This window comes from Notolabrus celidotus, chromosome 5, assembly GCF_009762535.1.
Source record: "Notolabrus celidotus isolate fNotCel1 chromosome 5, fNotCel1.pri, whole genome shotgun sequence".
In the NCBI taxonomy this organism is placed as follows: Eukaryota; Metazoa; Chordata; class Actinopteri; order Labriformes; family Labridae; genus Notolabrus; species Notolabrus celidotus.
Genome location: NC_048276.1, coordinates 16,362,693 through 16,385,229, shown reverse-complemented (window position 1 = coordinate 16,385,229; position 22,537 = coordinate 16,362,693). Strand labels below are relative to the sequence as shown.

Below are 22,537 nucleotides of genomic sequence, written 5' to 3'. Positions count from 1 at the left end.
TTCTATTTTACTTAAATATGACAGTTTAATTTTAAAGATTAAAAAAAAAAAACATTTTGAGGACTGAACAACAATAACCTGTCTTGTTTTTCAGTCAATGTGTTTTTTAATTATTATTTCAAAATGTTATTGTTTTCTCTTTTAAATCAAGATTTTGTCTTCAAAAAGTACTTTTCTAAGAATGAATCATAAAAAAAGGGGGCGGTCGTCTTATAACCAGGGTTGTGTTGTATTCAGGCTGATATAACGTATCATACATCTTACTTCATACTATTCATCAAAGATCCCATTACATTTACAGTTAATTTATTACCTTTATGTGTTTGCATACTGGATTCTTGTGCTTTTTTATCATTGCTCGTGCATGGATCATCTAATTCCTGGAAAAGATGTCCTGACCCAGACTTGAACTTGGTGCTTGAGACAAAGGAAGATCAATTTTGAGTGCTTTTATTTATTTTTTGCTTCCGCTTGGATTAAATGTTGCTCTCCAATAAACTCTCATTGAGTGGACAGACAGATGTCTACATTTAATAATTGCACACCAACCTTTTTCAAAGATAAGTTTTACATATTTCCACTTGGCTTTTATATAGTTAATCATTCCCAACGTTATCAGTGTAAACAAAAAAAGTTCTCCCTGAAGTTCTTGGTATTTTTTACCCCTCCCGAAATGTTGCCAAGGTACCATTTCCTTGAGGCCCATGCCATCACCTGCTTTTGGTGACTGAGCTCCACCCTCTCTCCCCCCCTTAATCTTCATGGATGGAATCCCAACTCCATCTCATTCATTTCTGAATTTCATTCTTATTTTTGTTTCTGTCCCTCTGTTCTACTCCTCTGCTTTCCTTCTCTCTGTGTGTGTTTATCTCACCCACACCATTGTTGTGTCACCAGCTCGCCCCGTTGGTAAGTAAGAGCTGATCCCATTGTGCATGCTCTTTCTGTTTTTTGATCACACACTTGTATGCATGTACTTCACAAAACATGTTCCTCAAACTAATATTGGACATGCATATCTACATTGTAACTATCAACCCCAGATTTCCCCTGACAGTTTATTTAGAGGCAGTGGAAATATCACCTTGTGTCTTTTAAAATGGGGGTCCAGGTACATTCTGGTTGATATGTGTTAGTTCAAAAACTTGAATTGATAATTTCAGGCACCTTTCTATGTAGCTGATATCATTCATTCGAATAATTTCAAAGCTGGATGAATGGCTTGTGTGATTGGCGTAGTCTAGAAGTAGTGTATAAACAGCTCCTATGCATGAACCTTTTAGCTTCTAGCTGGACCCTCAGCCTAAACCTTTTTTCCTTCTGTACTGGCTCCCTCGATGAAAACTTTATATGTCTGTGCTAATTTTTTGCTATCACTTCATGGTTTATTTTACCTCTAACCTCAGAGGCGCCCCAGTTTGTGGTGCGACCCCGTGACCAGATTGTTGCACAAGGACGAACAGCCACTTTTCCCTGTGAGACCAGGGGTAAACCTCAGCCTACAGTCTTCTGGCAACGAGAAGGAAGCCAGGTGAGATATCTGATGTGTTAACCCTCCTCTTATGTTGCGGGTCAATTTGACCCATTTTAAAGTTAAAAAGTCTTAAGAAAAATGTTAAAAGTATTTTTTTGGTATGAAACTCATTCTGCTTGGCTTAATTAGCACAATCAACAGAATTTATCAACATCACTTCATAAAAAAATAAAAATAAATAAAATGCAAAATAAGATTAACAAAACTCTATGTCATGTAAAACTTTTGTAATTACATTTAGGGCTTTCCAATGTGCTTAAAAAAAGTTTTACTATGAATTATCATAAAAAACAAGTGAGTTATCCTCATTGAACCATGATCTGTGAGGATTAAAAAACATCATTACACTAAATATTGATTTAAATGGTTAGTAATTGAGTTAATAATGAGATTCAAACATTTGTATAGGGAATTTTGGGGGTTCTGACCCTTTTGGATCATTAAATATGCCCCGGGTCAAATTGATCCACGAACATTATTGCTGTCCCTAAGAAACGAACATAACAGGAGGGTTAAACTTGTATATGTAGGTATCTGTGACTATTAGGGAATTATTGTAGCAGCATTCCTGCTCACATTACAATACAGAAATACATTTTGCTGCAGCATCCAGAGTAGAGTGCCTAAAATGTTTTTTAAAAATGGCCAATGATTGGACTAAAAGGATCAAACCAGGTGACAGCAGAGCGTGGTTCTGTTCCACATGCAGATAATGAAGTGGTCATTTATCATCAATCTACACCAGACCGACTGGCTAATTCACTGTGCAAGAAAACAATGTCATGTGCTGCATTAGAGTCATTAGACATAATGAAAGCAGGCTAATGTCCTTTCCTGCCCATCAGCTTGTCTGCTTCGGGTGCAGAAAGGGACAACGCTGATGCTTTAATTTTATGACCATGACTGCAGGTTATCACAGCAGGGTTATCATTCTGAGGATAAACTGACATTCAGACAAAGTAAAAAAGAGACATTGACCCACATTTTTGGGCTGAATTGTACTTATTTGTTCAAACATGTCAGCAAATAACAGGTCATTTAAATGTTAGCTTTCAAAAGATGTAAAGTTAATAAACATCAAATAGAATGAACTCAGTCTTTTCTCAAATCACTCTGAAGGCTGAAAGGTAGAAATAAGCATCATCTGCATAAAGAGAGAGAACAAGTATGTTTAAAGAGGGACAAGACGTCATTTGACAAAAACATTGGGACTATAAATTGACTTTTGGGGTATAAAGAATATCATGAGAACTACTGCTCTTGTAATAATGTACGTTCTGGGCTACTATAAAGCCATGCCATCCCCACACTGCTTACATTACTCTCCACTTTCCCTCCTTGTAGGATCTTCTGTTTCCCAACCAGCCGTCACAGGGCGATAGTCGGGTTTCTGTGTCCACAAATGGAGAGTTGACCATTTCATCTGTGCAGCGCTCAGATGCAGGGTATTACATCTGCCAGGCCCTCACTGTAGCAGGAAGCATCATGGCCAAGGCCCAGCTTGAGGTTGCAGATGGTAAGACTTGACTCGTGCAAAAACATGAAAAGTACTTTTTTTTAAAAATGTGATCGAACAGCCTTAGCATTTTCAGGTAGGAACTACAGTATGTTTAAATAGTTAATAACTAAGTGATGTGGTTTTGCCCTGTTAGGTACATTATGCATCAGGGAGCTACATGCATATAATTAGTGAATACACTATTGCATTATGGCATGACTTGATCATTTCCCCTTTATGAAGCCATTACTTTTTCCCCATGAGGAATTATAAGTAGTGGGTAGATTGACTTCTTGTCTGATGTAATTTTCCATACAATTGGAATAAGAGTGATTTTCAGGTTCAGCAGATAAAGGTGTTCTCTTCTAGCATCACTCTAAAATTCAATAGTGTGTTTACTATTCTACTCTATAAAGGGATAGTTCTGTCTATTTGAAGTGGGGTTGTTTGAAGTACTTGTCAGTAGAAAGTGCATTTAGACATTTTTGCCGCTTTTCTTGCTGTCAGAAAGCCTGTTTGTGTCAGCACTGTGTGCAGTTTCAACACATACTTTATGTGTTCTACAGCCTGCATTAGTAACATCAATTTAGTAATGGTGTTGAAACTTGGTGTGCGTACTTAAGGCATGCCTTATAATTCAAGACTTGTCAATAGTAATCTACATTTGATGTCGGTGCATTTGTTTTACTGTGACACATGCTTTGGTTCAGAACCATACAAAATCACTCACAACATCTTGGAACAGTGTCCAAGCATTATCAGACATCCAAATCAGTGTGTCTGAGGCAATTTCTCTGCCCACACTTGCATGTGTTTGTTCTAAAAGCCAGTCCCCCACTTTTCATTAACACCTCACTGTGGTAAATTTGAATGGACTGAAAGGACTGAAACTGTGTAAAATAAAACTGTCTCCTTGATGGAGAGACACTTTACACTTTTTTTCCTTTTTTTAACAAAGCTTTAATGTCAGCATTAAGTGCTGAGCCGCTGCCAGCTGGGAGCTGTTTATGCCCCGCTCTCCATTTGTTTCTTGGCTTTTCCTCCCACACATTATTAAATTAACATCTGTTGAAGTGTTTTTTTTGGAGAGGAAATGACTTCTGTTCTGTCACTCAGAGGAGATGGATCAATATCAAAATGTTTGGTGAAGAACACAAGGGATGGAAGGAATGTGCTTGACTGATGACTGAAAACATGGAGCTACTGTGATACCAAGTGGTGTTTTGGAAGGGTCATATTTAACATTACTGAACATTAGTGCTGTCCTCCAATAAATAAAAAGATATAGACCGGTGCTACATCCAGGGTTTTGCCTTGCATGTGTGACTGACAGGTTTATCAATTGTCCAGTTAGACTTGAAAGCATGGTACGTGTTGAAACTTCAATATGAAGCTATAGGGATTCTTGTTCTGTGCACTCTAATGCACACACACCACACTGGCATGCAAGCTGAGGAAATCTGCGTGGTAGGATCAAAACAGGCATTGTGTTTAGCCATTTCTTACCAAGATGTGTTTGAAACCTCCTCAGCATATGGATAGACATATCAGATGCCGCAGAGGAGGTTTGACATCTACCTATAGATGTGAAACTTGATATCCATTAGAATGCAGTGCAACTGCTGAGAATCCAAGGTGACCACAACAGCAGCCCTCAATATAGCAGCAAGCTGAACTTCTTTTTTCAAGACACATCTCAAGCCTACAGGGGATGAGTGTTTGATACAAGATAGTTTTTCAGTGTAGTATCACCTCAACCTGTCTGACTGATTCCTTCAGACACTGAGGATGCCCGGAGGCTAACATGGCTACCAGTGTGAGGCAAGATCAAAGAGTTCAAACCTTGACCATGAGAGTCACCCTTACACTCTAGTTTTGAGCAGTGTTGTAGTGTTTGTAGAAACAGATGCTTGAATTTGATGCTTTTATCTCATCAGTGTTCAATCTGTAATCAGGAACATTCAATCGGCAGCAGATGCACTGAAATTAATTAGCTCCACCAACATCTTGTTATCTGCAAACCTACGTTTAAACAGTTTTGTTTATTTTGCAGTTTGAGTAGCTTCTGGAATTAATAGGTGTTAAACAATCTTAAAAATCAAGATTTTATTATTACCTATGTCACTGTGACTAGGGTTTAAGATTGCATTTCTACAAGGGCTACAGTTAAAGGAAAGAGCAATATTATCTTGTTGTTGATTCTTTAATTACTTGGGGGAATGCTGTACAATATATTAATGTTTTCTGAAAAACCTGTGCTGGTCTGTCTTCCCTTAGCCAATATCAAGACTTATATGTTCAAATTAGATTTGAAAGATAGACCTGACTGTATAAAACCATGGACAGCACAACAGCTAAGTGAAGCCAAAACTTTAAGAGCTCCCCTTGGTGGCTGGCTGCAGTACATGTCATAACCAAGCGGCAACCTCCGGTCTAAAAATATGAGTCCAATGCGGAAGTGCTAAAAACTGCAGTTCATCGAGGATCCGCTTGAGGCTGGCTCCGGAAGTACCGGAAGTCACATACACATGCATGGGAAAAAGACAATCTTTACAGCAGAAATAAACATGTTTATAGCCTGGTACAAAAGACGAGTGTAGTTTGGATAGCTCATGTCTAGATCGGCACACAATGTACGGCGGGTGAATTTTTTCCTAACGCAGCAATTTCGAAGATATTGAGATTCCAATGAGAGACACAGCTGACTTGATTGACAGGCGGGAACACTGTAGCTGTTGGCTAGGATTCAGTTGTTACAGCAACCCAGACATAAGTACAATCAAGAAAGAAAACGTGACATCCTGATTGACAGCTCTATTGACAAATGTGGCTCCTGCAGCAAGTTTTATCAGATTAGCAAAGTAGGAGATGAACAGCTAGAGGAAGCATAAGAAAAACTCACACAAGAGTCATTGAACTTTCCATAACCATGAGTGTCCGATTCAGATCAACTCAAGAATCTGTTCTTCTGTGGACTGTGCCAACCTGAGGGACCCTTGTTGTTTTTTCTTTGAGTTAAATGTGTGTTTTGGTCAGTAGCCAGATCATTTCTGCGTATGCCTCAGCTCAACTAGCGCATATGACAGCGGCAGTCGAGGTGGTATTTTATTTTCATTTCCCATTCTCGGAGGAGGGGGATGTGTGCTGTCCTTACTAATATACATATATCCAAATATGATCTAAATAGGTTGATGAAGCATGACACATAGCATAGCATGACATTTAAAACCCCTTTAAGGCTTATCAACAGCAGGATGGATTACGTTTCATTGCGACATACATGCTAATATTTCAGCAGCCATAATAACAGGCTTATTACATGTGATTTTGCTTACTGTCCCTGCTCCTACTTTTACCTGATTTCTCAGCTATTCTGCTTGAGTTGCCCTGTTCATCATTCTGCTGAAGGAGGTGTGATGAAAGATAAGGCTTGGGGAACCTGCTGTAAACACTTGTGCAAATGGAGACGGACCTGATAACAGCGCAGAGCAGCAGTGAGGAAATTGGAAGCGGAGGGAGTAGTTACAAGGCCTACAGAGCTTCAACACTCCAGAAATTACTGTTTGGGATTGCAGAGGCTGTTTTCCGGATGATATAACACCCTTTAAAAAGCTCTAAATGAGATGAGCTGTTGTTCTGCTTGGCATGCTAATTCTGAGTTTAGTCTTGTATGCGTGTGACTGTTTTTTGGTTTGGGGGAGGGTTGCAAAGAGGGAGGAGGTGCAGCCATGAGTCAGAGCAGGACAGGATGTGTTGAGAGGTTTTATAAAGAAGGTATGGTAATTAGCACCGTGGGTGAAGCATCGTTAATCCTCCCCTAGTAATTAAAGCTCAAAGGTGTGACGCAGTGCCATGAGCACACTGCCCGTCTGTGGAAAAGCCTCACAAAACAGTCACTTCCCCTCACAACAAATCCAACAGATTGAACCCTAACATCTTGGGCCTGCAACCACTCATGCAATTACTGCAATCACAAATTAACACCTTGTGATAAGGTCATGTCTGTTTTTTTTTCACAAATCCCCCAGAATGTAACCCGCTAGAACACAAGTTGATTGCTCCATGCCAACACCATGACATCAACTTAGTAGTTCTAGAAATGTTGCAAACAATACTAACACCCATTTCTTGATTCCTAGCTCTGAAGGACCGCCCACCACCAATTATTCGCCAGGGCCCATCCAACCAAACGCAGGCGTTGGGAGGTGTGGCCATTCTCATGTGTCTGGCATCAGGTGACCCAGAGCCTACAGTCACCTGGCGAAAGAATGGTGCCAGTCTGCTTGGAAAGGATCCAAGGTTTTCCCTGCTGGAGCATGGCAGCCTTCAGATCCAGGGTACCAAGGTGGGTTGTAATGAATTACAGATACATTAATGGCAGATACTACAGTATTTTCAGTGATTTGATTCCTAAAATGCAAAATGGTGAAATGGTGAATTAAGTCGTCCTGACAGCTCAAAAAAGGGAAGCTTCTGTAGCAAATTGCTCTATGCTGCCACCACTGAGTAAAGGAATCCTGCATAGTGAGCGGGTGGTCATGGGAATTAGAAACCCTAGGGTGAGCGGGACCCCGATATGAAATGGTGGGGTCTTATCTCACCCTTACTGTAAATTATCCTGCTTATTTTCCTGCTAATAAACAAGTGGATAAAAAAAAACATTGATTTTAAGATGATTTTATTGGTTTATAAATTATTTATTTATACATAGGGCGTAAAATTAACACCCACCAAGCGCCAATGGTGGGTAAAAAATTGGTTTGGCGTGTAAAACAAAAACACACACCTGCCAGTGGTCGATGGAAAATTTTGTATTGCATGTGAGGTTTTGTTTTCATACTTTCGGCCATTTCTGCCGACTGTCAGGCTATTTTGACTCTTCCGGTGCTGTACTTGTGTTGTGATTTGGCACATCTGGAACGGCTGGCTCACTCAGTTAATGTAAAAGGTTGCACTTTTAAATATTTTTAATACATGATGATGCAGCAGTCACCTTGAAATGAAGTATAACCTAATAAAATAGCAAAAATCTAATTGTATCTGTACACAACTGTATTCTTTAAGTGATGCTTTAGTTTGATTCTCAAAATAAAAACATATGGTAATTATTTTAAATCAAATAAAGCATGCTTTTTTTATTTGGCCAATGAAAAATATTTTTGGCCGGTGCATTTTTTGAGGTCACAAGCCAATGGCCAATGAGGTAAAATGTTAATTTTACGCCCTGTTTATACAGCTTAAAAAATAGTCCCTCCAATTCCAAGATTGGTAATGCTTATACAGAAACTGATTCTTATGATGGTCCTTGTCGGACAAATTAATATTAGAATAAACATTTCAATTCACGGCCAAGTTGAAACACTAGCCTGCTTAATTGTTCAAATTTGCATTAAACTGAACCTTTTCTATGAAGACAGTAGACAAGGTGAACAGGACATCTGAAGGAATATTTATGATAACTTTGATCTGTTTTTAGTTCACCCTCTTCACAGAACTTTACAGCTTTACACCTTTAAACATAAATAAGACAAGTGTCACAACTTTTAACACTGTTGGTATTATCGCTACCACCTACAATATGGTTTAAGTTACTCTATAGCGATGAGCAACTTAGAAATGCACTCACTAGCTCTGCTGCCATTGCATGGATTGCAGGACAGGACATACTCCACTTTTCTCCATCGGAGATAGTTGAGGCTCAGTACCTCCTCAGGCGGCCATTATTGCCAGATTCTCAAGACCAGCTTAGAATGTTCATAAGATCTTACATTTTTGCCACAGTGTCAACAGGCAGAGCTGAGTGTGGACTGAATTTCTTGGGTTGATTTGATATGTGAAATGTGTGAGCATGTTGTCCCTGGTGTCCCTTTTGCTATTGAGAATTCATCACCACTGTCATTGGGTTTTGTACAATCAGAATCAAGCATTTTATACATCTGGGTAATAATGTTTTATAACATCCATTGCAACTTTCTGTAACGAAGAACTGCCTTTTTTAAACTTTTCACTTTAAACAAAAGAGTCATATTAGGGAACTGTTATAGCAAAACATCGATAACTGGGAGTACGCTACTCCACATAATCCCACCAATAGCATGGTGAGAGATGGGGAACACAAGGCTACAGTGCTTATGTCAATACAAACAATATTGTGGTCCAGTGATTGACAAAATTGGTAGCCCCCTGGCTGTCCAATGAGGAGGGAACTGACAGAGGGAAAATTAGATATAGATTTATATATTCCTGTTTTCCAGACTTCAACACTAGAAAATGAAACATTATTTGTAGTCGTCATATGTATATTTGTTAATGTTTTGCAGAGGTAAAACTTGAGCAAAGCATTTAATCAATGATAAGAATTATATTGGAATAACTCTGATTGTTATACAGAGTTTTAAGCCAGTCTTACTTCAGTAGTTTTGGCCATCAACTTGGTATTTGTAATTTTGTGCACATCATAACCTTCAACTGCATCAGGCTGATGAAAGAGACATTCTCTCCTCTTGCCATAGCTGATGTCATCTGTATGTAACTCAACTGGACAAGTGCAGAAAGGTAGCTTTTAAAATATGAATAGGGTATTGATTTTTACAAGATGTTAAATGCTGCTAGTTAGCCCTGACTCTGTGAGGCAGCAGTTAGACTCAAGGACTCAAGGACAAGGACCAGTGAGGGGAGTCAAAAGGGGGCTTATATAATGGAGGGCCTGCAATATACAGCGTCCTGTCACAGTGTCAAAGTGCTCTGCCTGTGTCACTCTCTCCCTTCTTCCCCCTCTTGAGAGATAGCTGAGTTGTCAGTGGCTCCTAAGGCATAGGCAATATAAAATAGATTGTCATATCACTTATATCCTGTGTCAGCACTGATGATGATAATGTCGATGGCTCGGGGAATGGAGAGTGACTATTATTGGAGGGAATCAATTAAGAAAATTAATGTCAGCTCTTACTGGGCTCTATCTTTTTTTTTCTTCATCGGCCAGTGCTAAAGTTTCCTCTCATCCACTCTCCGGCTTTTCTCGAGCCAAATGCAGGCCAGTGGAGGTTAATGCATTTTTACTGTACTACTAGCTGTGAACCTCTTTCAAAAGCCCCGACTGACGTAAGAGCTTGTAGAAACCATCTGGGATCACAGTTACAAAAGGCTATTGGATTCAGTGGAAAAAAGCAACAGAGAACAGCATGAAAGCTGCATTATTTAGGATTTGGATGAGCAGAGAAAATCTTTAAGTTTCACAGGCAATTTAACCATACTTTTTTTTACTTTTAGGGTTGAACTTTGTTTCTCTTTCACTCTGAAATGAGCCTGACTGTCATTGGAGCTTGTTTGTTCTTTGATAGTGACATAATGTTTCTTTTTTAGCTGACTGATCCGGGGCTGTACACTTGTGTTGCCACCAGCTCCAGCGGAGAAACATCATGGAGTGCCTACTTAGATATCAGAGGTCTGCTTTTCACATTCACATGAAAAATTAACACAGTTTTGCATATCAAGCATAAAATTACCTAACACACTTTTGCTCCTGCAGGTATTAATTTTCTCTCCCTACATTTTCTCCTCCATCAGACTCCCCTGACCTCGTAGACTTCATGTCTCACAACGCGTCCGCCCTCCCAGGGCCACCCTCCAAGCCAGAGGTCACTGATGTCACCAAGAGCAGTATCTCGTTGGCATGGGAACCAGGGCCAGAGGCGGGTTCCCCAGTGTCGTCCTATGTCATCGAGGCCTTTGGGTATGTCTGCGACCTATGGCCTCTGGCTACATTTAGTGACCCCAAAAAACTCTCATGGCAGTAACAGATGGGGGGGTGTTTTTTGAGGGCCAGGGCAGTTTCAAGGAGGTTACTCTACTTTCTTTTACAATGGTGCAAATGTTCTGGTATTTAAACTTTAATGCAAATCATTTGGCAATAAAAGCTCACTTAAGGCAGCAAATGATTGGCACATGAGTATTAGCGTTTTACATTCCTTATCAAAGAGTTGACTAAAAGGACCAGAATACAAAAGGCCCATAAAGGAAAGTGCTTCATAATTGTTACTCTGATCACTCTTTTTGATGATGACATGCAGCACTTTAAAAGATTTCCTGTCATTATTGTGTGACATGCCATTTCTGCTTCTACTCTCTAGCAACACGGCTGCAAAGTGCTGCCCAAAATACATTGTCCAGAAGACTTCTATAGGGATGGAGATATTCTTCCTAATTAATAAGATTTAATCATGCTCCTTTCACAGTCAATCAGTGAGTAACAGCTGGCAGACAGTGGCAGACCACGTGAAGACCACCGAGTTCACAGTCACGGACCTCCGACCCAATACTGTCTACCTGTTCATCATCAGGGCGGTCAATGCTCAAGGGCTTGGGGACCCTAGCCCCATGTCTGAGCCGGTGCGGACCCAAGGTACAGGAATAACAACAGCCTTAAATTGATTCTTACTGATCATTGGGATTCCACTCTACATGCATGTATTCTTTCTGTCTCCTAGACATTAGTCCCACAGCACAAGGGGTGGATCATCGGCGTGTGCAGAAGGAGTTGGGAGATGTGGTGGTCAGCATGCATAACCCTGTGGTCCTTAGCTCCACTTCAGTTCAGGTCACATGGACTGTAAGTATCTTGAATATGTGAAACATTTACATTTATAGCAGCATTCATTCCAGTACAGCAAAAAGAAAACTGACTGCCTCGGCTTGTTATTGAACATTTCACTTGTCGTACCACTATGTTTTTTGGGAGAGATTGCACACGCGGTAAACACCATGGGATCGTTACACATTCATAGTCTGAACAGATGGCGCTCCATCAATTTAAAATGGTTTAAGGTGATGCAGGAATCAAGACTAATGTTCCTGTTCAGGACAAATACATCACCATTAGGTGCTACATGTGTCACTTCTGGAGGCAGTTTGCAGTCAGCTCTTTATCTGGGAAATGTTCTCTCTGTCTGTTGGCAAGGTGTCCCCGCTGTCTGCTGCTCTAAGTTAATGACACACCTAGGATGGGCTGACACCAGTCTGCTATTTCATGCTTCTCAGTACAACAACCATGTACTTTAATAGAGCCCACAAACTGACACAGTGACAGGATAAAGCTGGGTTTGTGGTCCATCTGAATGGGTGCACATTTGTTATTTGACCAGGCTCGATTTGTTGGAAAACACTCATGTGTAGCTCAATGTCAAGCAACATTTTTTATAGTCAATGTTTGTGTGGATTGTTAGATTGCATGACAAGTATAGACTGTATAGGAAGTGAACATAGCCTGTCTCTTTTTTAGGAGGTGCATTCCTTCCAATGCAAGCAGGAGGCCACAGAAAAGAGCTAAAAAAAAAGTCCAATTGCATACAAGAAGGGAAAGAATTATTCTATTTTTGATTGATTTATTACCCCAGTGAACATTTTCTTTAGTTTCTGGCAGAGATGGGGACTTGAGTTGGAGAGTTAAACTAGAGTTGCATTTAAGTTGCGCACTAACATAACTAACCCGGGGAGTCCACAGGATGCGTGTGCAGCGCGTTACGGCTGCGCAGCGTGTTTGCTCCATCTGAGGGCTTGCACCGTGGTCCACAGGATGCGTGTTGGGAGCGTAGCGCAGCTCAGAGCAGGCAGGATCAGCACATATGTGGCTGTTTGTAGTTTATATTCATAATCGATGACTATTTCTGATCTAAACGATCTTTAAACGGTCGGGAGTCCATATACAGTGTTTTATTTTGAGATTGGCGAATGTAGCATTCGATCCTCATGCCTGACTTCCTGTCCATGTCGTTCTTTTCTGTGCATATTGACGCATGCTTGTCGCGGGCTCCGTTGAAAATAGACTTGAAGTGTATCTCTGGCAGAACCATTATCCATTAGAACCATTAACATTACCATCTGAATGTGATTCCTTTGTTTGATGCATAACCTTCTGCATCTGGTGCACCAGTGGCTACACTCCACTGGTGACACCATGGCGAGCACATCACCTGCAGCTGCTACAGTACAGTGTTTCCCAAACATAGACCATAACTGGGCAGGACGCTTAAAATACTTACTGACTATTGCTACTTAGTTTTATCTGTATACAAGAGCTGTCTGCATTCAATATATGAATTATCTCTCTCTGTACTTCCATGTATGTTAGTAATAGCTTCTTTTATAGATTGTAGGTGATCTGAGAGAGACAGAGAGACCAGTCGTTTTAGTATTTCCCTCTTAATGTAATGATTGAGGTCATAATCTCATGTTCAATATAAACTTTCTCAGACTGCTGTATTAAGAGTGATGTGCAGCTGGTTGCTGCCCTCTCAGTTTTGGATTGTCATTAACAGGCCTTTCCAAACATGGATCACTTGTTGTGATAACAGAACATTCAAATGTGAGTTGTTATCTTGGCGTCCTGCTGATAAGTGTTATCAAAAGTGCAGACACAGACAGGGATAACAAAACTGTAAAAAGTGGGGCAGGACACTCTGTGCTGCGTGCAGTCAAAAGAGAGGCACACAGAGAGATGGGTGAATTCAGGGGATAGCTAGAATAAAAATGATTGATAGAGGCAGAAATGATAAATAAATGCTGTTGACGAGACGTGACAGGGCTTGCCGCTGCCTTCAGAGACTTGAGACTTGACTTGAACTTGCAAAAAAGTTACTTGTGCCCATTGCTGGTATTTGGTCTAGGACTGTGAAATTCCGTGAATTTTCAAAGTTGGAAACTTTCCATGGGAATTAACGGGAATTTATGGGAATAAATGGGAATAAACCAAGAATTTACTAAATTGAAGGTTGGCTCTTAATAGGGCACTTAAATATAGTTGGGGAAAATATATTTTAGCATAATCCTGACTAAAACAACCAGATTTCATGCAAGTACATTTTAATATCTATGCTATTCCTCACATGCACATAGCACACTGCATACTGCAGGGCTATTGAGGCCACGCCCCCTGCATGCACTGTGCATTCCTCCATCACATGCACAGATGATTTCTAGAATCCTGTAGAGGCTAGGCTTGAGAAGCTTGAGGGAAGATGCTTTTTGATTTGCATGTTGAATGGGACTTTTTTGGAGGGAGAGGGGCTCTTTTCATTTAACATTTTGAACGGGACTTTGTTGGGATTGCATTTTTTAATGGGTTGGGTAGTGGGGATAAGTAATATTTAAGTCAACATTCATGTTTTTGTTCTTCAATTAAATAATTGATTGTTCAAAAAAATATTTAACATTGGATAAAGTTCTACTTACAAATAAATCTGTTTTAATTGTATTATTTTGGATGGATGTTTGATTATAAAAAAACTAATATTTATGCTTGGATATGATACCTTTCCATTAAATTACCCTCAGTTCCCAGTTAATTCCCATAAATTCCCATAATTCATCATTTGGAATATTTCCAAAATTCCCCAGCTTAACTTCCCATGGAAATTTACCAGAAATGTTCCACCCCTTTGCAACCCTAATCTGGTCTCATTTGAAATGTCAAACCTTTATCAACACTGATGTTAATTTTGTAAATGATGGTCCTATTTAGAGTAACACTGAAGATAAAGCAGGATATTAGAGATGTACCAAAGTGCATCTATAATCCAAATACGCTAGTTTCTGGTTAAAAAATAACAAGACGGCAACTACCAAACTGTCAAACCTGGGGCTTCAAAGGGGATCAGAAACATACAGTATGATTGATCTCAAGGTAGCTATATCCACTTCTTTTATTTCCCCTGTGGTCTCAAGTCCCACAACGGCGCTGTAACGAAGTCCAGCTGTCATCACACCTTCCTACTAACACACTGAACTCTCATATTCACTTTGCATTCAATACATAGTCACTGTCTTCCCTCCTCTGTTAATACATCTGATGGATGGATTAGAGACGGAAAGACCTCACCTCACCATTAGGTCTGTGTGCATTACACATTTCAGATGAGGCATAATTATGAAAAGTGTTAATGTCGAGTTGCACAATTCTACATTCCCTATTTTGTATTCAAATGTTCATCTTCTATTGGACAATCTCAGCTGAATATCAGTCAATAAAACTGGGTTCTTTCTCCCTGCCCAGCTGTCTAGTTGTCACTGTAACCCTCTTTCAAGACTTGACCTTAATACCAACTTCATCTTGGCCTGTATGCTCCATATGTACAGGCTACGTCTCAGTTTTATTATCTTGGTTAGCACTCTGAAACACACTTTCAAAGATTTTTCTGTAAGACATTTGAAAGACAACCATACAAATGCCTCATGTTCTGTCAAAGTTCCTGTCTTGGAGCTGTACTGAAAAACAAGCACCTTTCAGGAGACTAGTCAATACATTGAAAGCTCTTTAGCCTATGTAACTCTGCAGTCTTGTTTGTAAGACATATCAGCCTTTTCATGTGTTACAGCAACTAAATGCTAAGTTCAAATGTAGTGAATCAAAGTGAGGTGAGGAAAGGATGCACTGAGGCTATCTTCAAAGAAAGTAAGCACAGAGAAAATCAATTTATTTCGAGGCCCTGAACATATAAATTCTTACTCTGGTAACATCGTAGGTGGAACTACATTTTGTGTTTATGAGGTTTGAGATTCACAAATCTCTGTGATGACAACATGTGGACTGAGGCTATACAGTTAAAGCAAACAGATCTGACTGATGCTGTATATTTGGACGACAAGAATCTGCTTTGTGTTACATTTAAAATTCTTGCCTCTGCCTTTTTTAACAATCTATTGCTTTGAGTTGTATCTGTTACATATTTGACAGGTCTCTGGATGTGCACAGTGAAATACAGAACTGTTGTGATTCTGCCTTTTGACTCCAAATTGTGCTGCAGGCCTCCCACTCAGGGGTTCTGTTCAATTTTGCCAAATACGTGACAACTCTCCTCATTTAGTTTCTTGCTTCTCTGCTGCTAATTAAACTGTATGATTAACTAAGCGTGCATTGTCGCCGACAGAGAACGCTAACCGAATGCTGATCCAGAGCTCCAAAGCACTTTACACACAGATGCACAACCCCTCCTACATCATTACCATACAATATGTCATCATCCCAAACTCTCCCTCCTCTTCACCAGGTGGAGAATCCATCGCAGTTTATCCAAGGCTACCGGGTTCTGTACCGGCAAACGTCAGGTCTACCCTCCCCAGGGCCATGGCAGATAGAGGACCTGAAGGTCGCCGCAGAGAGGGACATAACTCTCTCAGGTCTGAAGAAAGGCATCGTGTATGAGATTAAAGTGCGGCCATACTTCAACGAGTTCCAGGGTGCAGACAGCGAATCCATGACAGCACGCACCTTGGAGGAAGGTAAGCATGAATTAATTTTCATTTCTCACACAAAATGATTTCTCTGCTGACTATATAGGAGGAAGCTTAAGATGAAGTTACTTATGCATGAGCAGACGCTCACGTGTAAATGATTCTCCCTACTTTTATATTAAGTTGCAGCTTGTAACGGCCTCGTGGCTACATTGTAATGGATAATGGCATTTCAAGTACACCCACCCACCCACACACGCATTCTGCTGCGATGCCATGTCCCCCGTGTGTGAAAACAGGTCTCCCAGACAGCTCAGTGGGGGTCTGTGACAAGCCGGGGCCTCTGTGGCTCTGTATGCAGAGAGGGGAGTGCACAAACTGTCTCTTTTGACATGAGCCCAACTTTCTCCCTGCTCCTCTGTGGACCCCTGCTGCCATGTCTCCGTCACACACCAACCAAACCTGTGTGATATGAGCCTCTTACTAACACATACTCACACTGACACTCTCCACTTAGCTTATTGGTGACACCATTTTCTTGTCCTACTCTAGCACAGGTCAGTAAGCTATGGCTACACCTCAGGCTAACTTTTTTGGGGTCAGGTCTGTATTATATAAGAAAACTTGTTGCATGTTTTCCTTGTTGTTCATTATTTCAGTATAATGCAGTTAATTAACTTTGGTGATAATCCCTTCTCACTAAAATACACAGTTTGCATAAAAATAACCATAAATGACACAATTTTATAATCACTGTTATAGCTGAAGGTTTGCATAAGGTCAACATGCAGGACATGGAAGTCTTACACCCTAGCTGTAACCAGCTGACAGCCTCCTGATAGAATCATCATATCTAACCAGCAACACACCAATCACAGCACATTCGCACAACAAGACGATCCCTTTCAATGTGACTTCCATCTCACTCATGTGCTACGCCAATGCTCCACACGGCCGCACGCACGCACGGCCGCACACACGCACGCAAGCACGCACGCGCACACACACACACACACACACATACATACACACAGCTGCTGGCAAAGCTTTGCCTCCAGCATCCCCGCCCTTCACCTAGTGTGAAGCCTTTGGTCCAGGTGCGCTGCCAGTGAATTTGTGCCCCACCACATCACTACTACACTACTACTTCAGGTTGTTTTCAGTCAAAGGCCCTTAGATTATCTCTTCCCTATACAGCACCCCTTCTTTGGTCACTTTATGTACCAGGTGGTTAGGCTTGTGCTTTCTGTAAATAGCATCCAGCTAACCCAGGGGATATCATAAAAGCAGAGCCATCAGCTCCAAGCATAACAATAACAGGGATTTCAATGTTAAAAATTTCTTTGAAAACCAGGTGAAATCAGGTCTGAATATCTAATTACAGTTATGAAATCAATGTGCCAGGGAACACTACTCCGTTTTAGGGTTGAAAGAAGGACAAAAATGATAGTTGTAGCAACATTTCTCCAAATCGTTTTTCAGAGAGGGATTAAATCCCATCTATGCTAAGAATGTCATTTCAACCTGTTTTGATTTTTGAGAATGGAATCATAAATACAGCAATTTAAGGGCTGTGTGGAGTTAATAAGAAGGTTCAGAGACATCACAAAGAGAGTAGTTGTTCAGCATTCTAACAGAAGACGAAAAAGAGCGCGGGCTGGAGCTTAGACTGTGCAGCTATGACAACAGAGATAGAAAGACCTCTAGATGCTGACATACTTGATTGATACATGACAGGCAATGTGTAAGAACTCCATAGCAAACAACAATGAGCAGTCAATGTGAGTGCTGAGGGATCAGCTCCACTTGAGATTATTTCATTGGTGACTGTGATGCACTGCAATACGATCCCTTTAGATGCAATATATAGCAGATGCAACTTGAAAATTCCTGTTGAGATGATTGTGATTGTGTGACGAAAAATTTTGTCAGAATGAGATTTCAAAGTGAAATCGGGGTGGCGCACAATCAACATCTTGAAATAAATGTTGATAAAACTGCAAATAACTCCAGTAATATCCACAGAAATCTTTTCAATGAACTTTTAATGCAAACATGCACATTATTTATATTTAGCAATAAATAACAAGAGTGTTCCTGACTGAAGTGGTTGCTTTACACCATAGACTGTATAAAATATGGACGTAGGATCCACGACGTCACCCATCTGTTTCTGAAGAGCTGTTTTGAGGCCGTCGGCAGCAGCCATATTGCTGCTGTCGAACGATTGTGACGTAAAGAGACGGAGTTTGAGCCTCCTAGCCAACAGCTACAGTGTTCCTGCAGTCAGCTGTGCCTCTCATTGGAAGACTCATAATCTCAATATTTTCAAAATTGCTGCATTAGAAAAAATTCACCCCCCTCACAGTGTATGCCGATCGAGAAATTAGCTATCCAGACTACACTCGTCTTTTGTACCAGGCTGTAATCATGTTTATTTCTGCTGTAAAGATCGTCTTTTTCCCATTCATGTGTATGTGAGTTCCCGTACTTCTGGAACCAGCCTCAAGCGGATCCTCGATGAACTGCAGTTTTTGGCACTTCTGCACTGGACTCGTATTTTTAGACCGGAGGTTGCCGCTTGCTTTACACTCAAATTATCTGTCTGTTGTCCTAGAGTCAGTATTTTAGTTGTGTAGTTATGGCTCAGTGTCTGCCCGTAAGTAAACTGGAAACAGGAGAGGCTAATTGCTGATACGGCATGCTAAAAAATGAAGTAAATAATTAAATAAAACTATTGGTCCACAAGTCTGTCAAAAGAGGAAAGTAAATTTCGCTATGGCTTGATGATGAAGAGAAAATAGTAAACACAAGAGCTATGGGCAAACATAGTTCACTCCACTGCTTAAATGAACCTCTCTAAAGGTTTTACTAAAACCAATCACGTCTCATTAGCTTCCAGCCCCATTAGACAGCCTTTATCAGCAGAAAGATTTAGCATATAAACATTGATATGGGTATGGATCTGTTGTCAATCCAGATAAGTAGTTGTTGTTGTTGTTGTTTCCTCTAAAGCAATGTCCTGACATCTTGTTTCTATTTGCTAATAAATTAATCATGATTAGTTCATTCTTAGCCTTCCAAACAATAATTTAAACATCCTAACTGAAGGTCCACTTGCTTTTTCATCCTGGAGGTCCTTGATAACTATAGCAGGAAGTCCTAAAAGTGTCATAATGATAATAGCAACTAATAACATCTCATGACAACAACAACACATTGTTCTGCAAAGCAAACCGCTTGAGCAAAGTCTTTGTTCAGATAAAGACCATGTGATAAGCGCAAAAGGAGACAAAAGTCAGTGGCCTTAGTGTAAGTTGGGATGATTGAATACAATTGCTTTTAGCAAGGACATGAAAAAGCTAACTTGTATGTTTATTTCCCAAAAGTCAAGTTTTGGTTGGAGAAGGTTGTCTTTTTTTGTAGTTTCCTACATTTAGGTGCTGCATCAGCTGGTCTGTGTGGAACACAGCTTGTACTGGGAGCAAGCTTCTACTGAAGACCATTAATGCATCCTCCTCCCAGTAGGAGAATGAGAGAGCGGGGGCTATGAACAGAGGAAACCACTGGTACAAAAAGAGAAAGTCAGCTCACCGTAGCCCAATTAAAATGGCCACACAGGATCACGAGAGGTCTTTGCGGACCGCAGAACAAGCTCCAGCTACTTGGAATCCTGGAAATGAGGCATCATGGTGCAGGAAAAAATTGGCTTGATCTGCAGTTACTCCAGAGCCCCCAAAATGTGCTGCTCTGCAGATTTCTGAGGAAAAACACTCAATATCCATCACAGGCAGATTGGGAATGTGGCAGCGCCTTTGTGAAAATGTTGCAGAGGGCGTCTTTGGGGTCTTTGGGGTCAAAACAGCTGATGTCTCCCACTGCATACTGGGGGAAATTGTGTACCAAGATTAATGATCCTCGCCATCCTTCGATGAGTTGTTAGAGAGAGAAATGTGGCCAGAGGCTGCAGACTCGGTGACCTCACTGTCATAACTGTCGACAATAGGATCCTCTGGCTTTCCACCGCTCAAATCAAAGGAAATGCTACTGTGTGCCAAACTTCCAGGCAGGTATAGTTGCTGAGATAAAGATATATTGAGGGTCAGTGAGGAGAAAAGACAGGGCCGTCCTGTGTGGAATAGAGTTCATGACCCTGCCTGGATAGATTTTACTTAACATTACATGGGTGTTATATGGGGACAGTTAGGTAGACACTGAAATGTTTGCTAATTCCTGAATTAATTAGCTTAATTGATGCACTAATTTGCATAACAGGTTATGTTTAGCACTTTATATAGCAGGACATTAAGCGGCTTAAGTGCCTTTTGTTTAATTGCACAGCTGTGACTAAAAACTGAAATGTTCCCTCAGACACCGGAGGCATTAATTGCTTTAAATTACTCTGCGGCTACAGTGTTCATGAGTCCAAATATCAGTATTAGTCACATTATCAACAACATACCCTCTGACCTTTTCTGCTGTTGTGTACATTAATTGCAATGTTTTCCTGAGTCATTATTACTGGTATTGCAGCCATTATTCCTCCTCAGGGATTCTTCCAGGGTATATGCATACACAGAGATTACAGAACTTCACTTAATGCTTCCTGTCTTCTCCTAATGTAAACCTTTGACTGACTGGACAAGCTCCATCAGTTTGCTGAAACAGCAACACTGGAATTACTTTGGATAAATTAAGCCCAGCTTGCAGGATGTTGCGCTTACATTAGCCAAACCAAAAAAATGTAACAATAGCTCTAATTCATATGTCCTCTTTGGTAGTCATAAGGAACATCGTGAAACAGAGTGTGATTCTCCCTCCTACTTTGTCATTCCACTCATATCCACATACACTGTGTAGCAGTTGCTGATATTATGCTTGTTGTTGTCTCATGGGAATTGCATGAAGCAGCTATTGTGTGAAGCAGAATTCAGGATGTAACAGCAGTGTTCAACAAAACATTTCAAATAAGAAGATTTAAACTGCCACTTACTGGATTGAGCTTCTATTCACGCTGTCTGCTTATCCTTTTTGGAGAGGAAAAAAAAGAAGTATAGAAAACAACAGCTTTTTGCTTTAGCCCAAGGATTGTTGTGACAGTCCAGATGTGCTATTTCCACTACTGAACATTTTCTTTTTATTTCTAAGCCATAACTATTATTCTGTGTTCATGCGCTGTTTAAACAAAAAGCATCTGGATTATGCAGCCTGACTCCTGTAGAGCTTTTGTATCCATGTTTTTATTTTTTCTCCCGAAAATCAGATTTAAAAAGACAAATGATAAACAAACTGTTCCAGTCTGAAGTTTTGTTAATTGGAGAATGCAACACTGGAGGCTCTTTGCGCTCCATTGGAAGCTCTTATTTGTTTGTTTTTCCTGGATTCAGTCTAGTTTATGATTTGATTTTGTGAAATTTGGCCAACAAAAATGATTTGTGCTTTAAAAGTGTTGAACCAGAGAGGCGCGTTAATTTTCTCACCACTAAAAACATGTTCATCTAAACCAGTTAGTGTGTCAAGCAAATACTTTTGCGTTTTGAACTGATTTTGAAATAGTGCCACTCTCATTCTGATGACTCTTCATGATCTACAAAGTGAAATGAGATTATCAGTGACTATAATAGTTATTTCTTTGTACTGAATTATAGTGCCGAAAACGCAGTCAATATTCTGCAATCATCCAGAAGTGGTTATTTTAAGAACCTTGCTGGTGAAGTTCAGTGAGAAATAAAATGTTCTCAAGATACTTGAGACCTTTTGCATTATGATTTGTTCTCATGACTGTTACTGGGGTGGGGTTAGCTATGAAACCTAGGGTTGTTTTTTTTTTAAGCATTTTTAGATGAAGAAACTCTACAACCAGGGCTTTGCTAGGTAAAAGAGCAAAGTGGCTATTAACAGGATTTAATGTTTACATTGGTGTGTGATTACTTCACTGCGTTTTGAGGACAAACGAGTTAAACTGTTTGCAAATTCACATTATTCAAATATTATATAGGTATCATGACACCTGGTCTGTAAACCTGTAGTTATGGCCAAATTTTAAAAGCATGCTAATAGAAAGTTTTGTCTTTGTAGGGTCCATAATGTTGATTTTCTGTCTTGTTCGTTAATCATGATTATTTCCTTTTTTATTGCTTACTTCATTTCAGGGTTTTGGGTTCATGGGTGTGGTTAACCTTTTAAGTACCTGTTCAGTTGGGGGCAGGAGGTATACATAGAGGGTGAGTGGGGTTGAGTATTTTTTGTTGACCGCCACCGTCATCATCATTGTCATTGTT

At 40.3% G+C, this 22,537-nt stretch overlaps 1 protein-coding gene across 4 annotated transcripts in view; it reads left to right on the top strand.

The window, feature by feature from the left end:
• Positions 1 to 22,537, top strand: part of LOC117813387 (roundabout homolog 2-like) — a 112,528-nt gene that overhangs the window by 70,310 nt on the left and 19,681 nt on the right. For 3 of the 4 annotated variants that reach the window (XM_034684572.1, XM_034684571.1, XM_034684575.1), the window contains 9 exons: positions 898 to 909; positions 1,407 to 1,531; positions 2,879 to 3,050; positions 7,172 to 7,377; positions 10,395 to 10,476; positions 10,599 to 10,764; positions 11,267 to 11,433; positions 11,519 to 11,640; positions 16,073 to 16,304. In XM_034684572.1, the coding sequence (XP_034540463.1) occupies positions 898 to 909; positions 1,407 to 1,531; positions 2,879 to 3,050; positions 7,172 to 7,377; positions 10,395 to 10,476; positions 10,599 to 10,764; positions 11,267 to 11,433; positions 11,519 to 11,640; positions 16,073 to 16,304 (1,284 nt within the window). The remainder of the gene's footprint in view (positions 1 to 897; positions 910 to 1,406; positions 1,532 to 2,878; positions 3,051 to 7,171; positions 7,378 to 10,394; positions 10,477 to 10,598; positions 10,765 to 11,266; positions 11,434 to 11,518; positions 11,641 to 16,072; positions 16,305 to 22,537) is intronic. The other variant, XM_034684574.1, reaches the window with a different exon arrangement.